Raw genomic sequence first — 24495 nt, forward strand, 5'->3', positions numbered from 1 at the left:
CAAGCCAACGACAATACTGGCTATGCAAGCACATTCTGCTTGCTTTATTTTTTTGCTGTCTTTCTGTGTTTGCACAGAGCTGTGGTGAGCAGAACCAGCATCTGTTTAGAAATGCTAAGGCTGGGAACAGTGGTTGATGAGGAAAGAAGACAAAGCCAGGCAGATGCCAAAGGCATAAATGGTGCTTGGTGCACACATGCATGCAAGCTTGGCCATACAGAAGCAGACCGACTGGCCAGAGTTGTCTTTGTTTTTTGCACAGCTGACTTCCTAGCAGATTCGGGCCACTTGGTAATGCTGGTGTTGCTATTTTTCTAGCAGGTTCAGCACAGAGCCACTGGATCCAGATGAAATGGTGTGGCTGAACTAAGGACTGGTGTTTATTTTCTGTATGTGGTGTGCGGTTTAAACTTGTAAAGTCAGTGGAGATCTAGTCAGTACAGGGAATACACCCCAAAGAGCAACCCAGCAGACCAGCCATGGCAGGATACATTCAGTTGTCCATAAAGAGACATTCAGACATCCAAGACAGCCACATGAGGCTAGCAGACACAACACAAGATTCTCCTTTCTGGAGGAAGACTCAGAGACCACCAAAGGGCACCAGCATCTTTGTTCAGGTGATGAGTCCCAGCTGATGTGTCTACTTTAGGGACCTGATCACTCCCTAAGTGGCAGTGACTGTCCCAACAGGATTTCGATTGGCCACAGTGAAAACCTGAGCACATTAGAGCACATGTAGGCACCTGCTTGTGGACACCTAAATGTGTCTTGGCTTTGAACTGAATCCCAGGTGGGCCATCGGCACAGTCCAGCAGAGGAGGGAAGAGCAACCAAAGAGGATGTGCAGAGGAGGAGAGGAAGCACAACTCCAGATTTTGCTGGCACAGCTCATGCAATGAGGGATTCCCCAGGGATGGGGTAGGCAGTGCACAGCACAGTCATCCAAGGAAGTGAGAAGATACCTCACAGCTGGTTTAATTCAAGTCACGTACGGGAGTACAGGGACAGTGGAGCATAGCCATCATGGAAGGAAATACAGGTTCATTCACTTTCCAGCCATGTGAGGAAACAAACAGACCAAATGAGTTCAGATTCCATCCTGTGGACTTTGGGTGCCCAGGAAACCAGGGCATGACATCATCTGGTGGAAAGGAGACAGCAACTCATACAGCCTCTGTAATGCTGTAAGAAACGGTCACTCCTCTACACAGTGGTGAAACTTCTGGTTTTAAGAAAAGCCAACCACTGCTTACAATGTGCAATTCTCCAAAGGCTGCAAGAAAGTATACGGCAGTTACAGCACTCTGAAAGCTAACTTTGAAAAATCCCTTTCTCCAGGTAATTTTGTCATTTAACAGTGGTAGATGTGGACCCACACAGTGGGTGTGTGACTTTAAAGGAGCAAGTGGGGCCAACAATCAGTCTGAGTTGCTGAAGTGGCCATCACCCCATGCCATACACCTGCTGGGTTGTACATTTAAGGCATCAGCGGGTCTCCTGTTCAGCATACATGTGCCAAACCACAAAAGCTTAGTATTTTACCAAAGAAGGAAAATCTTGAAAGCAATTCAAGGATCTACACTAAGAACAGTAGAGTTATAATTAAATCCACCTTAAAAGTAGCGTACCTTTTTTTAGGGCTGAAATAGCACTCTGTATTTTAAGCATTGTTGCAGAAAAAGGAGAGAGGTTGAAAACAAGCATTTTCATGTGAGGGTGTGGAAACTCAGCGTACTAAACATTCACCAAGGCTCCCTGTAAGCACTGGAATTCGTCCTGTCGCTGCTGGCTGAATTCGCATCTCTGACCTTCAGCAGCGGGCTGGAGCCCATCTCCGTGCAGCCCCTACTGCGCCGTGCCGAGGGACGGCAGAGGGAGGACGGGGCAGGGCAGGCCCCGGGGCTGAGCGATCCCCAAGCCCCAGCAGGCAGCGAACCGAGGCGCGGCGAAGAGCGAGCCCGGCAGCCCGGGGAGGCCGCTCCGCGCCCTTGCTCACGCCCAGCAGACGCGGAGCACCTGCGGCTTCCGCGCCACACGGGCAGTCAGCACCTCCGCTGCGGGAGGGTGGCGGCTGGGGGCTCCGCGGGGCGACGCGCAACTTGCGCGGGTTCCCCGCCAGCCCTCCCCGCCTCAGCCACCCTTTGTACCGGCCCCGCGGAGCGGAGTCCCCGCGGCATGGCGCGGCGGGCGGGCGCGCTGTGTCTGTGCGCGGCGGCGGTGCTGTGCGCGGCGGCGGAGCTGCGGCTGACCCTGCTGCACACCAACGATGTCCACGGGCGCGTGGAGGCGCAGGGCGCGGGAGCGCGGGGCTGCGCGGGCGCGGAGCGGGCGGCCGGCTGCTTCGGCGGCGTGGCGCGGCGAGCGGCGCTGGTGGCGGCGGAGCGGGCCGCGCACCGTAACGTGCTGCTGCTGGACGCCGGAGACCAGTACCAGGGCACGGTGTGGTTCTCCCGCTTCAAGGGCTGGGAGGCGGTCCACTTCATGAACCTCCTGCACTACGACGCCATGGTAAAGAGGGCCGGGGTAGTGGCGGGGGGCTTCCCCGTCTTGGGTGGTGGGTCTGTGTTTCCTTTCCCAGCCCTTGCATTGACGCCTCCTGGAGTGCGCTGTGTTGCCTCAGAGAAGTCTGTAGGTCTCGCTGAAATCGTGGTCAGCATCGGCCAGGGGTAAGGAAGGAGAAAAGAAGCGGTGTGCCAGGTGACTGGCACCCGACCGAATGGAGTCATGAGCTGGCAGTCCCGCGGGCAGCCAGAAACAGGGAGCTGGTGCCAGGGCTACAGAGAGGAAAAGGCAGGCATGCCGTGGATGAGCTCCCCTTGGGAGAGGCAGGGGCTTGGAGCGAGCTGGGGAGAGGGATCGGCAGAAGCGTGGAATCCCTGGTGAGACGCCTGGCCTGCGATGAAGAGAGAGGGTAACCGCGCAGAGGCTCTGCGGGAAGGGCCAGGTGGTGCATGTTGGTAATGCTGTTGCAAAGGGTGAGGATTTTTCGTTTTCATCAGTCCCACCCTGGTCGTGTGCAGTCCCACCAGAGCTGTGGTTTTGACAGGGTGTAAGGGGCTGGATGCGTGTGATCCAGGGACTGGAACAGTGCACCTTTGAGGAAGCTGTCTGGGGCTGCACCAGTCCTGTATTTTTACTCTGTCTCTTTTGGTCATCCGAGTGCTGAGAGAAAGGAGGAAGAATTTGAGGCTGAGACTGGGGGATGTCACTCCATGTCCTTAAATCTTTTGTCTGCTAATACATAAAGCCTGCTAATACATAAAGAATTATTGTGGCTTATTTTGCTTGCATACAACCTCAGAAAGGAGGAGAGAGATTGAAGTTATGTTTGAGGATGACTGTATATTTATGTCATTCCAACTGACAGCTTGAGGAAAAAAATCTTCTGCGCATATCACATCCTCTTGTCTTCATCTTTTTTGCTTTCTCTGGTAAATACTGCTCTTTCCCAAGTAAAAATGGCTTCACCCGTTGCTTCCCTCCGCCTCAGAAGAGTTGTGGAAGGGAAGGGATACCCCAGTACACTCTCTTGGGTTAAACACACTTCATACCAAACAGACAGGTCTGTGAAGGACACTGCTCCCTGTTCTTGTGTCTTAACAAACGGTTTCCTAATCATAAAACTAACAGGCTTTTTCTCCCAGTGGTGTGTGTGCATTTAGGACTCATTCTCACTGGGAGCTGGAGAGCCCTTTGGGATTGTGCAGTGCAGAAATAGCTCAAGGTGGTTTTTCCTACCTTTCTTCCCACAGCTTGCTGCTGACTGTCAATCCTCAGCTGCACATTTGCTGGTTTAACTGGTTCATGGGCAGGCTGGGGGCTTGTACAGTTCCTGATCATATCACAAGAAGAAATTCTAATGGGCAAAATCAGCAATATTGAGCTTGTGCCCAGTTTTAGAAATGCATTACGTAGGAAGCACGTACTGACTGTTTAGGAGATCCCATGAGCTTTTTCATCAGAATAAGGTTAAAAAATAATTCCACACCATAGTGGATAGCCAGAGGCTTGTACTGAATGCTTATGCCTTAGGTGAAGTAGTCAACCACTTGTTCTCTGTGGAGGTGCTGCATATTATAATTTGAATGTTGTCACTGGATAGAAGGGGACAGGACAGACTGAGAAGCTACAAGTACTCAGGACCTTTGCTACCAAAGGTCCTGAGGACAGATGCCAAGTGTTGGGCAGTGCCGTGACATCCTTTACAACTGTTCTGTCCATGGACTCACTGAGCACCATGCAGTGGGGATGGTGGCCGGGTGTGCGCGGGGAGCCAGGTAAGAGCCACACTGCGGAAGAGTGAGCTAGCGTTTCTTTAAGCAAAATTTGGGAAATCATATCCCTAACAGAAGGGGTGGGGATTACTGAAATGGTTAGAAGCAAGATACAGGAGTAGGATTACTAACAGGATGAAGGAGGGAACATGAGTCATGGAAGTAGTTACAGGATGGGGGCAGGAGCTGTAGCGGGATTTAGGGCAGCCTGGCAGCGTTAGAGGTTTATTCCGTAAATGGGATGAATTTCCTTTTAGGTTAGCTATTTTCTCATTTCTGCCCTTTCTCACCTCAAGCCTGTTTTGTCTTGTTTAGTGAGGTATTGCCTTCCAAATTTTTTTGGCACTAGCCTTGCTTTTTGGTGTAATTAACATCAAAATCAAAATTGAGTACTGCAAAGTCAATAATTGGAGTGATGATGGAAGTCTTCTGGTTTTACTTTTAAGTTGCATCCTTCTGTTAATTTGTATCCTGATTTTGAAATATTTTTTAACTTGGTTTCTTGTGTAAAGGAGGATTATAGGATTGTGTGATGTGTGCCTAAACATGTCTGTTTATTCCTCCTTGTGACTTAAGCTGGCCAATGGATTCAGATTTGGTGAAGGGATATTGCACAGGTACAGCGTCCTAGAAACTCTGGGCATAAGGGTGGTTAGAAAGAGTACAGGAACCCAGAATGGTACACACATCCTCCTCCCCAGAGGACAAGTTGCATCAAATATAAGACTGTATTATTAGCACCAGTGATTTCTCATGAACAAGAGACTTTGTAACCACCCACACCATGGGAAAAGTTTTGATCAAAGCTTGTATCCTAATGGACATGAAATAGTCCAAACGCGAGATACAAAGCCAAGAGAAACAAGGTTTCATAAGTAGTTGGTTGGTTTTGTTGTTTGTGGGTTGTCAGTTTTTTTTTTCCACAACAAGCTAATGGCAGTTACATGCAAGTCAACTTATTTCATTTGCAACCTTTTGGGGGGAAGGGTGTAATTGCATGTTTAGGATAAACAGAAGGCACATGCGTCAGCCAAAAGGAAATAGCTTGTTACATTCTGAGATGCTCCACCAGGCCATGGACATCTTTTCAGAACATCAGTCAGCATTGAACTGATGAAGGAATCAAAATGAGTTTCCTTAAAGTGTTATTCTTTTTTACGTGATTTTTTACAGCAAGTTAGATTGCAGTTAGGATACAGTTAGAAAGCTGATATAGTTGGAGTGCACTGTGGCTTCCCAGGTCAGGATTTTCCTAAGGACAGGTCTTGGTTCTTTTGGAAAAGTGCTGCAGCATCATGCAAACAATTTGACTCCTTCCCTGGGGTGCGAGTAGGGTTCTCACTAGCATCAGCAGGAGCAGGTGGCTGCCAGTGATGCCATAGTTACTGCTGATATCCTGACTTCCACAGGGCCATTGACTACGCGCCTGTGGGGATCAGAGGAGTCATGAGTCTTTGTCTCCCCCAAAAGCAAGACTGCCAGTCATTTGACTGAAATACTGAGCTTACATGCCTCTAGTGGTCCTGCTCAGGTTGGAACATGACCGGGGTTAATATAATCTATCTGGAAAATAAAAGCTGGAATAAACACATAGAAGTTGTTTATCTGAGTAGTGGAGAGAGGTGTGTAAGTCTTTTCAGATGATGAATGTGACTTTCCCTGCTTAATCTTCAGAATGAAATTACAAGCACTCTTTTGTCTAGAAGAGTTGGTCTGATGGCTTTAGCGCTCCTTTCATGCTTTGCTCTGACTGCCACCTGAAAACTTGTCCCAGGTTACACTATGACTGTTTCTATAGCTATTTCTTCTCTTTCTCTAACACCTAAATATGCTACAAGGTTCTTGTATATATCATGCTTCAGCAAAGTTGCTATCTATGGACATTTTGCTGGTTACTTGGAGGCACAGGCATGTGGCATGTTAGGCTGAGCATGAAAAAGGGGTGGGTAGAAGAAAGTTTTATGGTCCTTTAAAGCAAGTCCATTTTTGTTAAATTAGGCAACCAACCTAGAATAATTAAACATTCTCATCTTGATGGTATTATGTTGCCATTCGATAAACTGGACTGCTTGTTGTGTGTGATAGTTTTAGTTTAGATATCATAGTTTCCATGATAGTGTTATCATAGAATCAGAGAGTCAGAGAATGGTTTGGGTTGGAAGGGACCTTAAAGACCATTTAGTTCCAACCCCCCTGCCATGGGCAGGGACACCTTCCACTAGACCAGGTTGCTCAAAGCCCCTTTCAACCTGGCCTTGAACACTGGCAGTGATGGGACATCCACTGCTTCCCTGGCCAGCCTGTGCCAGTTCCTCTCCACCCTCACGATAAACACACCTGCATGTGTGCACACACCTGTACTATGAATTGTCTGTGGAGATTCTCCTTAGTTGATAAACATTAGAACTTCCAGTATGAAATTATATTGATGATGTCTACAAAATAACATGTTACAAGAAAAGACCAAAGTGCACAAGAACTTCTACTAAATGTGAATTAAATGTGTTTAAAAACCTGTATTCCAGGCACAAGCTCTTAAAATGCATGTTTTATTTAAAGATAACAAATACTGTCACTGGCATTTAACATTTTCTTCAGTATTTTTTTAAGCAACATATTTTCCATACACAAAATACCTGTTTTCCTCTGTGGCTCTTGTTAATCCTCTTGGAGCTACAGGATGAAAAAACAGTGGTTTTTGGTTTGGCATGTAATTGCAGACCTTATTTATGTAGTTTTTGACTGCCACATCTGTATTGATAGAAGATTCTGAAAAGCAAAAACCTAAACCTAAAAAAGACAAAAATAGCATTTCTGTTTTCATGAGAAACAGGGACGTGCTGTTTTAGACAAGATAGGGTTTTATTCCCTAGAGCATAAACCTTGTTTTCTCATACATACCTTTATATATAATTTATGAGACTATTTAGACTGAATATTGGAGGTAGGTTCTTATATTTTCTTCTTGCTTTTCACAGGCTTTGGGGAACCATGAGTTTGATGAAGGTGTGAGTGGATTATTGGATCCTTTCCTTAAAAATGCTAGTTTTACGGTTTTGAGTGCCAACATCAAGGGGAAAACCCCATTAGGGAACGAAATGATGAAATATGTTAATCCTTTTAAAATAGTACATTTTGACTCGGAACCAGTAGGAATTGTTGGCTACACTACGAAGGAGACTTCTTTTCTTTCACAGCCAGGTATGTTTTCTTTAGTATATAAGTTTATGTCCTTTGTTAACTATTTTATTACTTGTCCACTTTTTTGAATCCAGAGATGAATATTTTCAGCTGAAAAGTGAGAAGTTTTATCAGTACTTACTTGTATTGTTCAACTTTGCCTGATTTTTAAAGTGGAGAAGGCTTGTTAACATTAAAAGCCATTTTCATACAGACCTGAATTATATAGTGTCACTGAATTATCCAAGAATACTAAAAAGGTCAGTGAGATTGCAGAAGAGCTGGGGGGTGCTTGTATTGTTGTTGGGTTTTAAAATTTATATTCTTTTATATTGTTATTTATGCATCTAAACAGATGTTAAAGCTTACCTTACAGTGAAATGTGCTCAAACCAAGGCTTTTCTCTGTGTGTTGAAATTGTGATCTTGGATGCCTCCAAGCTCAAGCCCTAGTAAAAGCAAGGAGAGCTTCCTGTGTATTTTTGAAGCAGAAGTTGCCCAAGATGTTTTTAGTCTCTCAAATATTTCCAGAAATTAGACTACAGAAAGAACACGCATTCAGCTTTTACCACAATTGCTTCATTCATGAGTAAAATTAGAATTGATGAGGAAAAGGCTTCTCAATTTCTGTTTTTTCCAACATTGAAGGGGTTTTGGTTTGTTGAGGTTGGTTTTTTAAGTAAAAGAAAATGGTTGACTGGGATGAGAAACACATTTAAATCAGCTGTAGGAGATCTGAGTCATTGTCTGCTCAAAGCTCAGCCCCCCACACCCCCTCCTCCCCAACAAAATCAGACTCTCTTCCCTGTTTTTTTTGCAGGAGGGGTGCCCCAAGCACTGTTTTAAAGCAGTTTCCACACTGAAAAAGGACTTCATATTATTACTTCTCTTTCCATCACTTAGTAATAAAGAAGTAATGCATAGCTTTTTTTAAGAAAAGGAATATTTCATACCTTGAGGAAATACTAGAATATAAAACCGTTCCTTCTGTGCTTTTTGATTCCTATTCTGTATGTTTAAAGTATCAGGAAGTGGATGTCTGAGGTCAGAATAGACTTCTATATCTCACTTCTATTTTACAGTGATGTGTTTTTGGAGTCCTTTCTTTTCTTCTCCCAACAAAAAAGGAAATTGATCTGTATTTTCTGTAGGCAATAGAATTTCACCTGTGCTTGAGGTGAAGTTCTTGAAGGGTGAAATGCTTGAGGGTAGGTGTCATCTGACATCACACTAGGTTTGAACACAGTCAGTGTTCTTCTTCATTAGGAATTAATAAACTAGATCTCAACTCTTCTCCCAAACAACTCCATTGCTGTGGTGAGGTCATCAGCTTAACTCACTTGCAAATCAATTTACTAGAGAAGAGTGCAGGTAGTGTTGGAATGATCCTCTGAAGCGTTTAACTGCACTTCTGGTAACCTTTAGACACCATACTGAATGCCTCAGTATGCCGAGATGCTATAACAGATACCACAACTATTAAAAACAGTGTTGAAAGGGAAGGCTGGTTAGTTCCCTAACTGTTAGTTCCCTGGGGCAGCCCTAAGCTAAGTATATCCCGCAGTGTAATTGAGCAATAAGCAGAGCAAATTCTAACAGCAACATTTATAGTGATCCGAGTTTTTACAGTTTTCTGCTTTGCTTTCTCAGTGTGTGGAGGAACATTTGGAAGCTTTGAAAATGTGAATTCAGGATGTGTTAATATAGCTCAGTGACTGTATATCCTCCGTGACCTAGCAATCCTCCAGACTGATAAAATCATGGCAGAGGTGGGTCGGTGGCTAAATGATTATGAACCTAATTCCTTAGTTCAATGAATAAGATGTATTGCACATTTTAAATTCAGCACCATGCTTATCTCTACACACTTCTTCCAGATGATTCTGTTTTCTCAGACTCTGCAGCAGTTGCTTTGGCGTGCTGTATGCTCTTAGGACATTCTCAAGGCAAATAGGAAGTCTGAAAATGGTGAAACGTGAATTCCTGCATGACCATTTTCCATGGAAATCTTTTGTGGGTGTGATTTCTTCTGCTGTCAAATCCCAATAACTTTGACGCAATCATGAAATTACAGTTTGTACTTTCATAGTTTGCTGAAAACGGCTATCAGCATACTTGAACAGAGTATGAAGTCACTAAGTCTCAGTGATTCCATTGTGAAGGAACAGTTAATCTTTGTTGCAGGTACTGTTACTGTTGTTGTTCAGAAACCACAGGGATGGGGAACTCTTAGCACAATTTGTAGGTTACAGCCAATTGGCAGTTTTTCTGAAGTTTTTCCTTCAACTATCTCAGCCAGTTTTTCCACATCCTCCAAGTGTTGTTTATAACTTGGCACATAGACAGAGTTGTCTATGTATTTGTTTTGCACTAGTAATCCTAAGAGCATCTTTCTGGTATTTGATGGTACCAGCTCACTTGCTTTAGTTCTGCAATGGTGTTGTAAACATCACACAAAATGGTAATGTCTTTATCTGTCCTGAGAGATGCTACATACATGTTTGGTGCTGTGAAATAATATGTCTCATTTTGTCCGCCTTATTTTCATGTAAGGTAGAAGCCCAAAGCTGCTTACTCTGTAACCTGACAGGCAGCATAATATTTACTAAAACTATCAACTTGGCAGAGTTTTCTAAAATGGAATTTTAAATTCCATTTATTCCACTTTATTCTGGCTAGCTTGCATAGAATTTTTAACATGCAGCCAGTTCTTTTTCCTTGTTCATTTATAGCAGTCTGGATGTTTTACCTGAAACTCTGCACCATCTAAAAAGAGAAGAGGATGTCACATCAATTTGATACCTTGAAACAGAACTGAAATACAGGCATGAGCAATAACTCTTAAATAAACACTTATTTCAATTCAGATTGTTTTGAAATACATGCAGGTGAGTGCTAAGCAGCATAGTGCTTTTTGCCTGGTTTCGTGGAGAAGTCAGCGCTGTGTAATTGCTCTTACAGTCTCCGGCTGTGTGACTTTTGAGCCTGCTGGCCCATTTCAGCTCTATTAGATGAAATGCTTGGATGACCAGGATACAAAGCTGTGTGAGGGCTGGGGATGAGGTGCAAGAAGCCTCTGCAGAAACCCCTTTCTGAGGTCAAGGTGGGCAGTGGGCAGTTGCTGGATGGGTGAATTTGGAGGTGTAACTGCCTGTGTGGTTGGTGGTGCCGGTGGCTGCCTGTGCCCTGCTATAACAGTCCTGGGAGAGCGATGGATTTACTGGCACAGGACAAGCCTTGTTTTAACCCTCGTTGTGAAAGCAGGTTTGCTTGGTTCAATGTAGGTTGAAGATTAATAACAGTATGTCTTCAGTGTATTGTAGGCTGCAGGTAACAGAGGGGTAACAGAGCTGGTGCTGGTGGGGAGAGCTGGGTTATCATGGACCACCTGGCATGGGAGAAGTTAGCCTGCAGGCAACTGGATGCTGGCACAGCTGGTCAGCAGGCTCACTTTTGCTCTTCATGTAGAGAGCCCCTTTCTCTTTACAGAACTGATCCCCACACTGTGGTATGCAACACCATTGTAGCTGGTCCATAGATGGTAAGATGAGTATGTGAAAGGCCTAGGCTCAAGGAGCATTTCTCAGACTTCTCCTTTTGCCAGTAGCTCTGTATCAGGCACAGTTTCTGTCAAGCACAAAGATGTACAAAGAAGGGCTGAAGTCAGTGTCTTCCTTCAGGGAGAATAAGGCTAAAGTTGAACTAAGTGCAGTTTTCCACTGTCTTAAGAGGGGGTTTATAGAGAAGACAGGGACAGACTCATCCCAGAGGGACGCAGAGAAAGGACAAGAAACAATGGGCTCATGTAGTAAAACAGGAAATTATGGTGGGACGTAAGGAAAAAATTTGTCACGGTAAGAGCAGTTAAGCCATGAAACAGGTTGGCCAGAGAGGCTGTGGAATTTCAGCTTGCTGGGACCGGACCCATTTGGGCATCCTCATTTGGCTCTGAGTTCCTGCTTTGAGTGGGTTTTGGACTAGATGGCCCCCGGAGGTCCCTTCCAACCTCAATTAACTTATGACTCTTTGATTCTTAAGAAGAGGTCTGCAGGAAGAAAATGTGGGGATGCGCTGCACGATTCAGTCTGCAATGTGCAGTACAGAGGTTCCCTCTGGCAGTAACAGAACTATTCAATGGGTGTGGTGGCGAACCAATTTATGTAACCCTCTTTTATCTTTTCCATTGTAGCTGCTTCCTCTTCATTTCCTGAGACATTTTGCACTGGATCGTGAATTCGATTCACTCCTCCCTTTGTTATGAAATAATGTAAATCTTTTGACTTAAAAAGTATATTTCAAAATGGTTTGATCAAAAACTCAGCAGGAAGGAGAGGAATTAGGTAGAGGCTGAATGGGTAGAAATGTTTCTCGGTTGTCTTCACTGGTAAGTTTAGGATTACAGTTTGTTCACTCTGTTCTTAAACTCCATTCTTAAAACTTTGTCAAAGAAATTAGTCTCCTACATAGTCAGTCCTTTTGCGCAACCCAAAACACTGTGCCCAGGATGAAAGTGCATGTTTACCTAGTGCTCATGTAACTGTTTGTCATGTTAGAATAATTTCAGTGGGCACAGAAACCTTGCAGAAAGACTGAGTTTCCCAACATTGTGGTCTGAAAGAGGTTTCTTCTTTCCAGACACTCCGCTCTTTATGCTCTCATTTCAGGATGGTAGCTCAGTGGTGTGCTGTGCTGCATTGATATTGCTGAGAGTGGTTCGCATTAGGTGAGAGAATCTGTGTAAAAAGGCAGTTCAGTGTTTGCACTTTGAAGAAGCTGCTCTTTAAAGCCTCAGGGGGGGAGAGGGAGGGAAAGAACAAGATGGGTGTGGAGTAAAAAGAGATTTAATTCAGGAGAAGATAGAAGACCTCAAGGAAATATAGTTTGGGAAGGAAAAAAAGCTTTATAGTACAAGTGTTTATGCTCAAACACTTACGTATTTAGTTTCTTTTCTCTAATTAAATAACAAAACCTGCTCAATTTTTGATCCCACAATTGGTGTCACTGGTATTTTTTAATGGAGTTACAACTTGTTTAGTATAGGCAAGTACATACAGCTTAGCAAAGGAATGTTGTCTTACTCTAAGCACAAAGGTGCTCCTGAGAGACTGGAGAACATTAGACCAGGAGTCTGGACCAACTAAGAGCATTTGAAAGCCACTGATACTCAAAGTGCCATTAATTGTACAAAATAGCACCAGATATAAAACTAGTTTTTTGTTTGTTTAAACTAGTAGTTAAAGTACTTTGTAATAATATATTTACATCTGTTCTGTTTTTTAAGGGGACGATGTTATCTTTGAAGATGAAATTGAAGCTTTGCAAGTACAAGTGAATGAACTTACTGCTCTGGGCGTGAACAAAATAATTGCACTAGGACATTCTGGTTTTACTGTGGACAAAAATATTGCCCAAAAAGTGAAAGGAGTGGATGTTGTAATTGGAGGACATACAAACACATTTCTCTATACAGGTATTTAACTTCTTACTAAAATGTTGCTTCTAAAGCAAAGCTAAAACTGTTTCTCTTTAAACTCTGAGAACTTTCACAAATATGGTTTACTGCTGGCTGTACTGGGACAGATCCATAGCTGGTATCTATCCATAACTTCCATGGAAGAAACCGATTTAAAACAGTCTGTAGGTAGGCAATACTCTAACTCACTGAAAGGTTCCTTAATGCTGTGGATGTTCAAAGTGACCTGTGCAAAGCAGGACAGAGAGTGGTAGTAATACTAGTAAATTACTGCCAAACATACCGTACCTGTTTCAAGTTCATACTACAAAGGAGTAAATAAGATGTTTACATTTAAACTTGTGTGTGTTAACAAAAAAAAAAAGAATCGTGTAAGACTTCAAAAGTGATACTGATGTTGATTTTCTGTAGAATCTGATTCATAGGTCTCCATTAGCCCTGACATTAAAAAACTCTTCCCAAGTATTCTCTGTCTTTTTCAGTCCTACTTTTAATCTCTGATTTTATTATTCATCATTTCAGAGGTAGACATCATTCCAGAGGTGAACACTGTTGATCTCTTTTCTTCCACAGCAATGATGCTTTAGGGCAAAACCTGTCACCAGCAGCTTCTCCAGTGCTGCTGCCTTCCCTGACCCCATGTGTAAAGACACAATTAAAATAAAGGCTGGGCTTTATAAACTATCAAAGATAGCTCATTAAATTTAGCTTGTTAAATTAACTGGTTGAGAATATAACAAGAACTTTCTGTAATTTTCCATTAAATTTCCCTTGTGCTTTAGTCACCAGGATAGCACTGTGTACCCTAGGAATTTAATCACTTCAAGGTTTTGCACTGTCCACTTCATCTTCTCTCTACTCATTTCTTCTCACTTTCTCATGCCTGTTTGTCTCATTTGGGCTCTCACATTTTACTGTCCCACCTGTTAAACAGTTTCATGCTACAGATAACGCATTAAACAGTTTGGAATATCTCTTTAATTTGACCTCAAGGAATAACTGATTACTAAGCTGGAGCCACAGAGCATTTACACACCTACCTACAAGTCAGAGGCCGCAAACACTTAGCATAGGGGTGCAGCAGAGAAGTGGCCAAATTGGAACAGACAACAGGACCATCCATCCCAATGTCTTGTCTCCAAGAGTGACTGAGAGTGAATGATGAGGGAAGAGTGGACAAGCCTGTAGAGAGGCTGCACTCAAGTCTGCCTTCATCAAAGGGGACAAAATGTCTTAAGTCAAAATGGCTTATTGGACATGGTCCAAAGAGATGCCACTGTTCGCAACTGAGAATCGTGATCTGAAGTGCTCTGGGAGTTGAGGTATCGAGTTCATATCTGCCTATATCTGTAGGAGTTCACATGCACATCTTTTGTCATCCCAGAGAGTACCCCACTGTCCAAGTAGACTAGGTCAAGTTGTTCATCCTCTCCCCATTTGAAACTGCACTTGCTAATCCATCCAGGAACACCACGAGTGAATTTGTGAACCTTTCCCTTCTAAGTCAAAGCTATCGGCAAACAAGAACACAGCCACGTCTGTGGAGGTGATCTGACTGCACAGTAAACATCTAAATTTTGTGTGTGTTTCTATGTGTACATTGAGCCTATAAGCTCTCATTTAAATCGACAGATGTTAGATCAATAACTGGCAGGAGAATCTGGGAGAGAGTTTTGGCTCAGTCTAAGTGGAGATAAACCAGCTGGTCAGCTGAATCTGTGGCTGTCACAGGAGTTGAGAGACAAACTGCCCATGGAAGACATCTCCATAGAGATGTCTTAATGTAAGGGCCTAATCTCGGACTAGTCCAACCTGCCTGTCTCTGAGACATTTGGAAATCTTTGGTTTATCCACAGATTATGTGGCAAATGTTGCCTTGAATTTTTCAGGTGTGCTTTGGGTGTGTAGAACTGATTCAAACAGTAATGGTAATTTTAGGTTAAAGCACATTAATTTCTACTTTTCATCAGAAAGGATGTTCTGAGAACACAGTGTGTTGGCTAAAACAAGGGAAGAAAACAGGAAAATGTTACAGGTTCTTCAGTTACCCAGTATGAATTTGTGCATTTGTGATGAAACAGCGTCTCAGACTTTGACAGAGATGTGTGCATGGGTTCTAGTGCTGTTTTCTCTGGGGATAAGATGAGCTGAAATGTCTTTTCATTTCAGAAGGAGCACATCTGCTCTTACAATGGAATAATGTCATAGTGATAATTAATCCGTCAAGAAAGTATCAGTATCAGAAAGCATTTCTTTAGGAAGCAAGAAATGAATAAGCATGTAACCATGCACAGCTGATGTGAACTAAAATGATGACCAGAAAGCATAAATTTCTCTTGCTGATGCTGTGTTCATTTGAAGGCTACACAAAGGCAAGAGATCAAAACTGATTCTTTTTCAGTTCCAAAAAAACCCGAAGCCACTTTGCATGGATAAATCCTGCAGGGTTTTCATTAGCTACAGGATTTCTTAAATTCTTCCCAAAATAAATATCAAATAGTGAGGAGGCACCACCAGGAAACCAGCTGTGTTGGCCCAGCTAAAAGTAGAAAAACTAGTTCTCTGGTAAACTTGGTTCAGCTTGTATTTTGTTGCAGCTTTTCTCCCTGGAGAAGAGGAGGGACTAGAGAGAAATAGGAATTGTAGTTCTAGGAGGAACGTTTGTCCTGCTTGCTTATCCCAGGTTTTCATGTTACATAAACAATTGTAAATGGAAGGAAACCACTTGTTCAGGGAGCAGTGGAAGTGAAGAGCCTGCTTTCCTCCGGATCCACGCCTGCTCCGCCATGCCCCTGCCGTGCTGGCACCCAGGCTCTCACTGACACAGGGATGGGAAGTGCTGCTGGCTTTGGGACAGGGGGAGCAGCAGGCTTTGAGGCGGCTCTGCAGCAAGGCCATGCAGCACACAGTGCTTCTCAGAACTGCCTGGCCTTGGTCTTTGCTGACAGTGGGGTAGAAATACTGAGGAAATAACAGGGGGGAATGATACTACTCAGATAATAATGTCAAGCCGACAGGGAGAACGCTGGTACCCTGGAGATAAGAGCTGTGCGGTGTAGTTTTTCTTTGCTGCTTTCCTCGCCTGCGTGGTTTCTAAATCCTGTGGTAGGCTATGCCGATTGAGCCAAGATCTCTTTTCTTTGTAAATGCCTTTAATCTGTCTGTTTCCAAATCCTACATCTAATCACCCTTCAAACTTTGCAGGTTGATAAGAGTTTTAAATGTATGACCACATAACTGTAATGCTAATGAAAAAAACCACCATGTATGTTTTATTAACATTCTCATTTTCTATCTGATGCTGAATAACGTAGTGTGAAGGCGAACAATACATTTCTCAGCCCGAGGCTGGTACATGTGCATTACTGAGAGATTTAGATTGCAGTAACTGGAATGAAAAGTTCCTCTGTTGCTGTTGTGACATGATGTCATGGAGAAGTGTGCTGTCACAACTTAAAAAACACTGTGGCAGTTCTTAGAGCTCATGTCCTGAAAACAACATAGTCTCTTATGCAATAACATAACTGAATGTTACGTTACTGAATGTGTATTTGTCATCCAGTACATTTATTGCCGTTTCTGCTTAATGCCCTATTTGGGGGTTTTAAGGCCGAGAAGCATTTGAAAAGTCATTCTGATAATTCCTGGAAGGTCACATGAGCTGAAAACCCGCTTTACATGCTCCTTTTGTGCAGGCACCCCACCCTCCACTGAACAGCCAGCTGGCCCATACCCATTCATGGTTGACTCAGATGATGGGAGGAAGGTGCCAGTGGTGCAAGCTTACGCTTATGGAAAGTATCTTGGTTACTTAAATGTTACATTTGACAAGAAAGGAAATGTAGTTGAAGCAGTTGGAAACCCCATTCTGCTGGACAGCAGTGTTCCTGAAGGTATGTGGAACAGACGTTTGAATTTGCCTGCAGCACTCTACTGCAATTCAAGTGTTATTATGTTAAATACACAGTACAGTGTCGAAGAAGAATCTGGCTTTCCTTTCTTCCCGAGCTTGCAGTTCTCTTGTGCGTAGGGTTCAGCCTGTGTTACAGTTGTACACTTTTTCTGAGCTGTGGCCTTTGAATATGCACAAATTCAGTGTATGTTTTTGTCTGTTTAAAATGACTGAAAGTCCTTTTGTAAGAGCTTAGATGATACACTACCTTACCATTTGGCAGAGCCCGTTTTAGCTAGCCCTGTAATTATGACTTAAAAGATTGAGGACTAATTTACTCTGTTTTGCCAGAGGCTGGGTTCTCCCGAACAGAGTTTAGGGCAATATAGGAAATTGGAGATGTTCCAGAAAAAACCCTCTGGCAATGTGCAAATAAAATACATGAACCCACAACTTCTTTTTTTCAACACTGATTGTGTTCACTGTTTCAGCTCTGAAGCATGTAAAGGACTGGGAGGAGGAAAGTCTGTTGCTTTCTGGTCATACCCATCCAAGCTCTGTTACCACCTTTTTGTTGGCTCTGTAATTACTTAGGGCTGGTTTTCGAGTCTTCGTTCGTTGCCCAGCATTTGCTGTGTGAAGCTTTTTTCTAGATATGAAGCTAAAAAGTCCTTTTTTTCAGAATTTCTAGGTTCTACCTGAGTATTTATGAAATAGATAATTTAAGAATTATTTGTTCATAGATATTCTGATTGACTGTGTTATTATCAGTGATCCATGAATGGAATGAGGTGATATAAAGAGACTTTACATTCTCTCTGTGATGGCAGGAAAACTAAAAATTCAGATACATGGGTGCTCTCATTTCATAAATGTTGCTATTGTTGACAGTTATGTGGCAAATTGCTTAAAACTAACAGTTGATACAAAGCAGTGGTGACATTATCTGTATAGACAAGTACTTTTGTATCTGGTATTATTAAAGAATTAGATTTGCATCTGGTGGACACATGTGCATAGGGAATTAATTTCTGTGAGGAGTTTATTCACTGACATTGGTATTTGAGCTAGTATTCCTTTTAACACTGCATTAAGGGGGAGGGAGCTATAAATAGGAAGGAAAAAAAAAGAAAGATACGATGTCAAATATAGACCAAGGTCACTGGTATGTTACAAATTCTCCCACTTGTAAAGGTAGGTGCTACAAAACCTGTCAATCAGAGCTCAGAACAGGACTGGGCAAAAGTACTTCTAAGTGTTAGGAGACAACCTTGCTGTGGCACAGGAATAGCTTGTTCACTTGGTTGTCTCATCCTGCCTGCTCCCTTTCCAGGCTTTGAAGTGAGTGTGGATGTCATGCTGCTTGAAGAGCCTTTAGGGAGAGTGTGACATTTTAGAATCATGAAGAGCAGGGTCTTTCCTAAGCTTTGTATTCACTGAAATGTCACTAATATGAGATACGTGTGATGCTTATTTTGCACTTTTATACTACTTTATAGATGAGCACATTAAAGATGAAGTGGAAAAATGGAAGAAAGATCTGGGGAATTATTCTACAGAGATTGGAAAAACTAGTGTTTACCTGAATGGTACAAGCCAAGCATGCCGTTTCCAGGAATGTAACATGGGAAATTTGCTCTGTGATGCTGTGGTAAGACATTGCTGCTCCAGGTGACAATGACATCTAAGTGGTACCCCAGAGCTATTGGATAAAATCCTCCAAACTGTCAGCCACAGGCTCTGCTGCTTTCCAACACTGTGATGTCTAGTTCCTCCCTAGGAAGATCTGGCAGAAGCCAGGCTGTAATGAATCTTGCTGTACAGTGTAAGGAGCAGTTTATTCTTTGGGTGAACCCTCATATAGAGAGCAGCTCACAGCTGGCTGTGAGGCTGCAGTTTTAAGAGACGTGGTAGCCTGACCTAATGAATATGTATTTTATAGCGGGGCTGAAGGTAATATCAAAGAAGATATAAAACCTTTCTGTCTCTTTTAAGTCTCAGATTGTATTGGCTGTGAATTTGCAGAGCCTAGAACAAGTGAAGATGAAAAATCAGTTTAAACATTTTCCTTTGGTAGCTTTATGAGAACACTGGACATCCAGATAAAAAGTCGTGGAACCATGTTTCAATGTGCATCCTGAATGGAGGTGGGATACGGTCACCCATTGATGAACAGAGCACTAACGGTATGTAAAATAACAAGCTGAATGACAGCTTTATCAAAAAGGAAGCATTGAAGCATATTGAATAGCAATACATGCAGCTACATCAAACTCAGATTTATTAGTCTCGATGCTTCCTGGATGACAAAGACATAGGTTCTTGACTGGGACAACGTATGTGATTCTTACCTCTACTGACCCTCATTTTCTTAAATTGTATTTATTTGCCACATTCCTTGTCAAAAATGTATAGTTAAACAACCTAAAATAACATTGTAAACTTTACAGAAGTCAGCATTAAGTCTCATTCTCCCAGGTAGCATTACTGTGGGAGATTTGCTGTCTGTTTTGCCATTTGGAGGTCGTTTTGATTTGGTGAGGGTAAAAGGCTCCACTCTGAAAGAAGCTTTTGAGCACAGTGTGCACAGATACGGAAAAGGAAGCGGAGAGCTGCTGCAGGTTGGAGGTATGTTTTCTTCCTTCCTCTTCTCAGTTTTCCAAACCTTTCTATTGGCCTTGTTTCTATTATGCCTCTCTAAGAACAGAAATCAAGGTGGCCACATGTGCCAGCCCTGTGCCTTACACATGCCACCTGACTGCTTATCCTGTATATTTTTAATGGAGTCACTGAAGCACGTGGGCCATCACTGTTCCCATCAGCAGAGACAGGATTCCTGGTTGGTTCAGTAACCTGTAATGGCAGCAGTTTCACACTTCAATGAACTCCAGGAAGATAAATAATTGAGTATAGCTGTAATACACTAATAGCTACAACAAACTCTGGGTTTCAATTCACTGGCAGCTTACCTGAAGCCCTAGATTGGATGTCTCTGCCAGCTATTGCCAAATTTGTTTAGCAAAATCATTTTGTGCCATTGTCTAATGATTGCTGACAGTTTTAGAGTTAGTCCAACTGAGCTATGGAATTGCTGCAGTGACTCCCTAAACAGTTCAGGGATGAAGAGTTAATATTAAAAACATGTATTTCTTGAATTGCAGCTCCCTGTGTATTTATCCAGATGTATAGTAGGCTACAGTCATGTTTATTGCTGGTCTCTTTGTGATGCAGTGCAGATTTTTATTGTTTATTTAATAGAAAAGCTAAACAAGGGCACAGGCTGATGGATTATTCCCAACCCCTCCTCCTCCTCCCCTGCCCCCCCTGCCTCTCCATTCAAATAGCCTGATGCTGGAGGTGCTAGCCCCCATACGATCTACAACCCCCACATGCCAAGGGCACAGCCCCTGTCTCTCACTTCCCACCACTAAGTTACCGTGTTCTTAGGTACTGCTACAGTAAAGCAGCATCAGCCCCTCTGCTTGCTGCCTTCTCACAGAAGATAGCTAGTAGCTCTGGAAAGGGCTCAGGACAGAAGATCCAGAGCAGGAAGAGAGCCAGGGTTGGAAGAGCCTCTGTGCTTTATAAGCTGTAGTGGCTTCCTGATCAGGAAATTCTTGACAGAGCTGTTGTGGGGGCCTCACTCTCCCCAGACTTTGACTGAGGAAGGCTCACAGCTAGAAACGTTACTGCTCCTACAGTGAGTAGAAACCACAACTTTCAGTCCTGGCCTGGCTTTCTTTTTTCAGGACACTGCCCATAATAGCTGCTAAATTAGGGTGGCTGGCTTTAAAAGAAGTCATTTCAGCCAACAAGCCAGGGCAATAAGCAAGCATATGACTACAGAAATAAGGTGGTTTTATGCAACTGTATCCTAGGTATTTTTATATTGCAGTATCCTAATCTCATGACTTTTCCTTCATGACTCCTTGGATTAGTGACACGAACAGGCAATAAGTAACTGAGGTGGGACAGTGCTTCAGCATTTCTCTAACATCCTAAGTTTCGTTGCATAAAAGTTGAGTAGTGTGCAAGGAAAACAGGGCATTAACTGGCATAATTCAGAACGACACAACCTCTCGGGCTAATGCTAACCTCTCAGTTAATGTAAAGAATCAGGTGAAGATGACAGAGGATGATGCCCCTAGCCCTGGATGTTCAATACGCGCTGCATAAAGTGGCATTCCACCGTGTATTTTTGTAGGCATCCACGTGGTCTATGATCTCTCCAGAGCCCCAGGAAGCAGAGTTGTTACCTTAGAAGTGCTCTGCACAGCCTGCCGCGTTCCAGCCTATGTCCCACTCCAGATGGACCAAATATATAATGTGACACTTCCATCCTATATGTTATTTGGTGGTGATGGCTATCATATGCTGAAAGACAAAAATCTGGGATACAGTAAAGGTAAGTATGAGAACCAACAGGGCTCAGTTGGTACAAGTCTCAGACTTTTTATTTTACTGGATAAATTATTTTCTAGTGTGACTTCTTGTTTGGTTTTAGCCAGCAGTTATGTTCTTTTTTACTTATAGCACAAAAGGTTCAAAGAGAAACTGAGCCTCATCCGTTCAGCACTGCTTAGAGAGTGGTTCTGCAATCAGGATAAGCCAGAAAAGGAGCAAAACCACATATGGCCTTGCACATGTACTCATTACAAAACAAGGCATCAAAAAAGATGATGCTATTTTCTTTGGCCTTTAAATTTCCACTTTATAGAAGTATTTGCAAAGACAGAATGATCACCTCTATTACTGAAGGACATGCAGTTCAGGCAAGGGGACTGATGCCGAGCTGCTCTGCAGGAGTTAGCCTGCCCCTCCGAAAGCAGCAGGACTCTGGCGACAGCCACCCTGCTAGAGACTTAAAAAGGAAGTGTTTTGCAATGCTGTGTGAAGCTCCTCTGAAGCTGCATGCAAACTGTTAGAAACTCAGCGTTCATCCAGTGGACACATACATCCCTTAAGACAAAGGGAACCTTGAAAAAACTTTTGAGATGAAAATTGATTATTTCTGAAAACACAAAGAGGCTGTAGTGCTGTGGTTAAAGTATCTCCTAGGAGCACATCTATGTTTTGCCAAACTTTTAATTTCATGTGCTCTGCTTCTGGATGGTATAAAAGCATGCTTTTAAAAAAAAAAAAAAAAAAAAGAAAAAAAAGAAAAAATCCCTTTGAACCTGTATTACAGCTATTCTTTTGTTTCTACAGATGTTTCAATTTAAAATTGATTCTCAGATTGGTGTTAAATTTAGCCTACAGCTTGCAAATTTGGGGAGGCTGTCCCTCACAGTAATTATCCATTCATGCAGAAATAAATTCACATATAAAGCATTAGGAATCATAGAATGGTTTGGGTTGGAAAGGACCTTAAGATCACCTTAAGGTCCAACCCCCCTGCCATGGGCAGGGATGCCTCACACTAGACCATGTCACCCAAGGCTCTGTCCAGCCTGGCCTTGAACACTGACAGGGATGGAGCATTTACCACTTCTCTGGGCAACCTGTGCCAGTGCCTCATCACCCTCACAGTGAAGGCCTTCTTCTGCATATCTGATCTAAATCTTTAGATCCAGGTTGGAAGGGGGGTTTGAGTAACTGGTGCAGTGGAAGGTGTCCCTGCCTGTGGCAGGGGGGTTGGAACTGGATGATCTTTACAGTTCCTTCAAACACAAACCGTTCTATGATTCTGTGATGATTCTATGAATTTTAGACAGGTTCTTAAATGTTGGTTAAGAGCCAGGCTGCTGCAGAGAACTCTTGTTTTGTCTGTTTGTTTAGGTGAACCTGATATTGAAGTTGTTACGCGTTACCTCCAGAGAATGAAGAGAGTTTACCCAGCAGTTGAAGGTCGAATAAAGTTTTCTTCTGGAAGTCTTATTGAAGCAAGTCTTACCCTGATTTCTGTATTGTTCACTGTAACGTTCTTGCATACTTGATTTTTGCTTGCTGTGTTTCCATTCAGTGAGGAAGGCAGGCAGAGAGATGATGCCAACAAAGGGAAAAGAGAACTGTTCCCTTTTCTTAAACCTTAAAATGAATGTGTGTTGAGGTTTCTGCTTATCAACAGTGAACAGTACAAGCCATTGCTTCAACGCCTCTACCAGCTTAAAGACACATGGTGCAGAACAAGAGGGCAGAATTCAGAACTTTTCTTAGCTTGAATCTGCAGGTACCTTTTACAAGTTTCAAGGAGCAAAGTTCCAGGGAATACTCATGCTCCATTGTAAAACAACCACTGACCAAAATGGGATGTTTTCAACTTGTCTTTTTTTTTTAGCTACTTTAGATAATGAGTTGATTAAAAATCTGGTTCCAGTAATGTAAACAAGCTTTTAAATCTCCACTCAGGGTTAAAGCTCCCAGTCTGCTATTTCTACTCTGTTTCCAGTCATATGCGTTGTAGAGCTGGATTAAACTCAGTGTCATTAAAAGCATGGGGTCCATTTACATGCAACTGAAAAAAGTTTTTCCAATTTTCCTTTTGAAGATGCAGCATCTCACTTATGTTTTCCATTAATAAATAATGCAATGAAAGCTTGATTTGATTTGCATCAATTTAAACAAACTATATACTTCACTATATAATATGATGAGTTTGGAGACTATCCAAGTGAGAACACTATCTATGATTATGGTGCATCTTTGTATGAAAAAGTTTACACCTTTTTCTAAAGACAAAAGCACAGGACTCCTGCCCATTACTCTGTTATCAGCAGCATTCAGAGAGAATGTCACATATGTGTATCAACTCCTTTGGAAGTAGCCCAATAACAGGGCTTTTTACAGCAGAACCTAGCTTTATGACAATTGTGATCATAACTCAAAAGCCTATCTCATCTATGGCAAAACTGTGCTTGAGAAACACACAGTTCTGAGATGGGCTAATGAGTAATGGACCTTTGATCAACCTGGTCTAGCAGAAGGCATCCCTGCCCACAGCAGGGGAGCTGGAACTAGATGCTCTTTAGGGTCCCTTCCAACCCAAACCATTCTATGATTCTGTAAGTATACAGTCAGAAATCAGATTAAATGCTAAGTGACATTTCTGGCACTTCATCCAGAAGTGACAGCTTATAATATAATGCAAACGATTATTTTTATAAGATCATTCACACTGGAATTCTCACATCACGTTTCCATGTTGTTTATTGCCAAATTAAACTGATTATGAGTCTTCTGAATAGACCTGCTGTGTTCTTCTGGGAAGTACACTACACTTTTGCAGCCTGAAACTACTCACTTCTTAAATCCACTGCACCTATGGATTTCCAGGAGAAGGTACATCATGATAAACATTCAGTGTGTATAAATTTCAAGACCTCATTAGTTTCCACATAAATTCAAGGGTTGTGCATGAAAAGACCTGAACTACGCAGCTGCATTAGGTAAGTTGTTTGTCTCCCTGTTCTAACAACAGCTGACCTTGACACACTACTTATAACATGGCATTGATGATTTGTCAGTATCAGCCCCAGAAGTTACTAATTTACAGAATGGTCTTCCCCAAATCAACATAAAGCCAGTAACAGGGAGTGCACTTACAGACAGAACCATACCCACACACCTGTTTTTAAAGAGCTATAACAACTACTTTGGCATACTCAGAGAGAAAGAATACTTTTACCTCCTTTGGACAAACAGAAGGGAAAAGTAAGCAAGCAAAAGTAATACAGA

The 24495-nt window shown here is 42.7% G+C and overlaps 1 protein-coding gene and 1 long non-coding RNA gene across 2 annotated transcripts in view; both read left to right on the forward strand.

Moving 5' to 3' along the window:
• Window positions 1-24495, forward strand: part of LOC134158438 (uncharacterized) — a 411508-nt gene that overhangs the window by 70687 nt on the left and 316326 nt on the right. The window lies entirely within an intron of this gene.
• NT5E (5'-nucleotidase ecto) lies at window positions 1778-24004 on the forward strand. Its single transcript, XM_062608358.1, has 9 exons — window positions 1778-2511; window positions 7256-7478; window positions 12738-12926; window positions 16625-16822; window positions 18321-18472; window positions 18899-19007; window positions 19300-19449; window positions 21026-21226; window positions 22600-24004. The coding sequence occupies exons 1-9, from the start codon at window positions 2179-2181 to the stop codon at window positions 22755-22757; spliced, it is 1713 nt and encodes a 570-aa protein (XP_062464342.1). The 5' UTR covers window positions 1778-2178; the 3' UTR covers window positions 22758-24004.

The sequence above is a fragment of the Pezoporus occidentalis genome, unplaced genomic scaffold, assembly GCF_034315485.1.
Source record: "Pezoporus occidentalis ecotype Australia unplaced genomic scaffold, CSIRO_AGI_Poc_V1 ctg13, whole genome shotgun sequence".
NCBI lineage: Eukaryota > Metazoa > Chordata > Aves > Psittaciformes > Psittacidae > Pezoporus > Pezoporus occidentalis.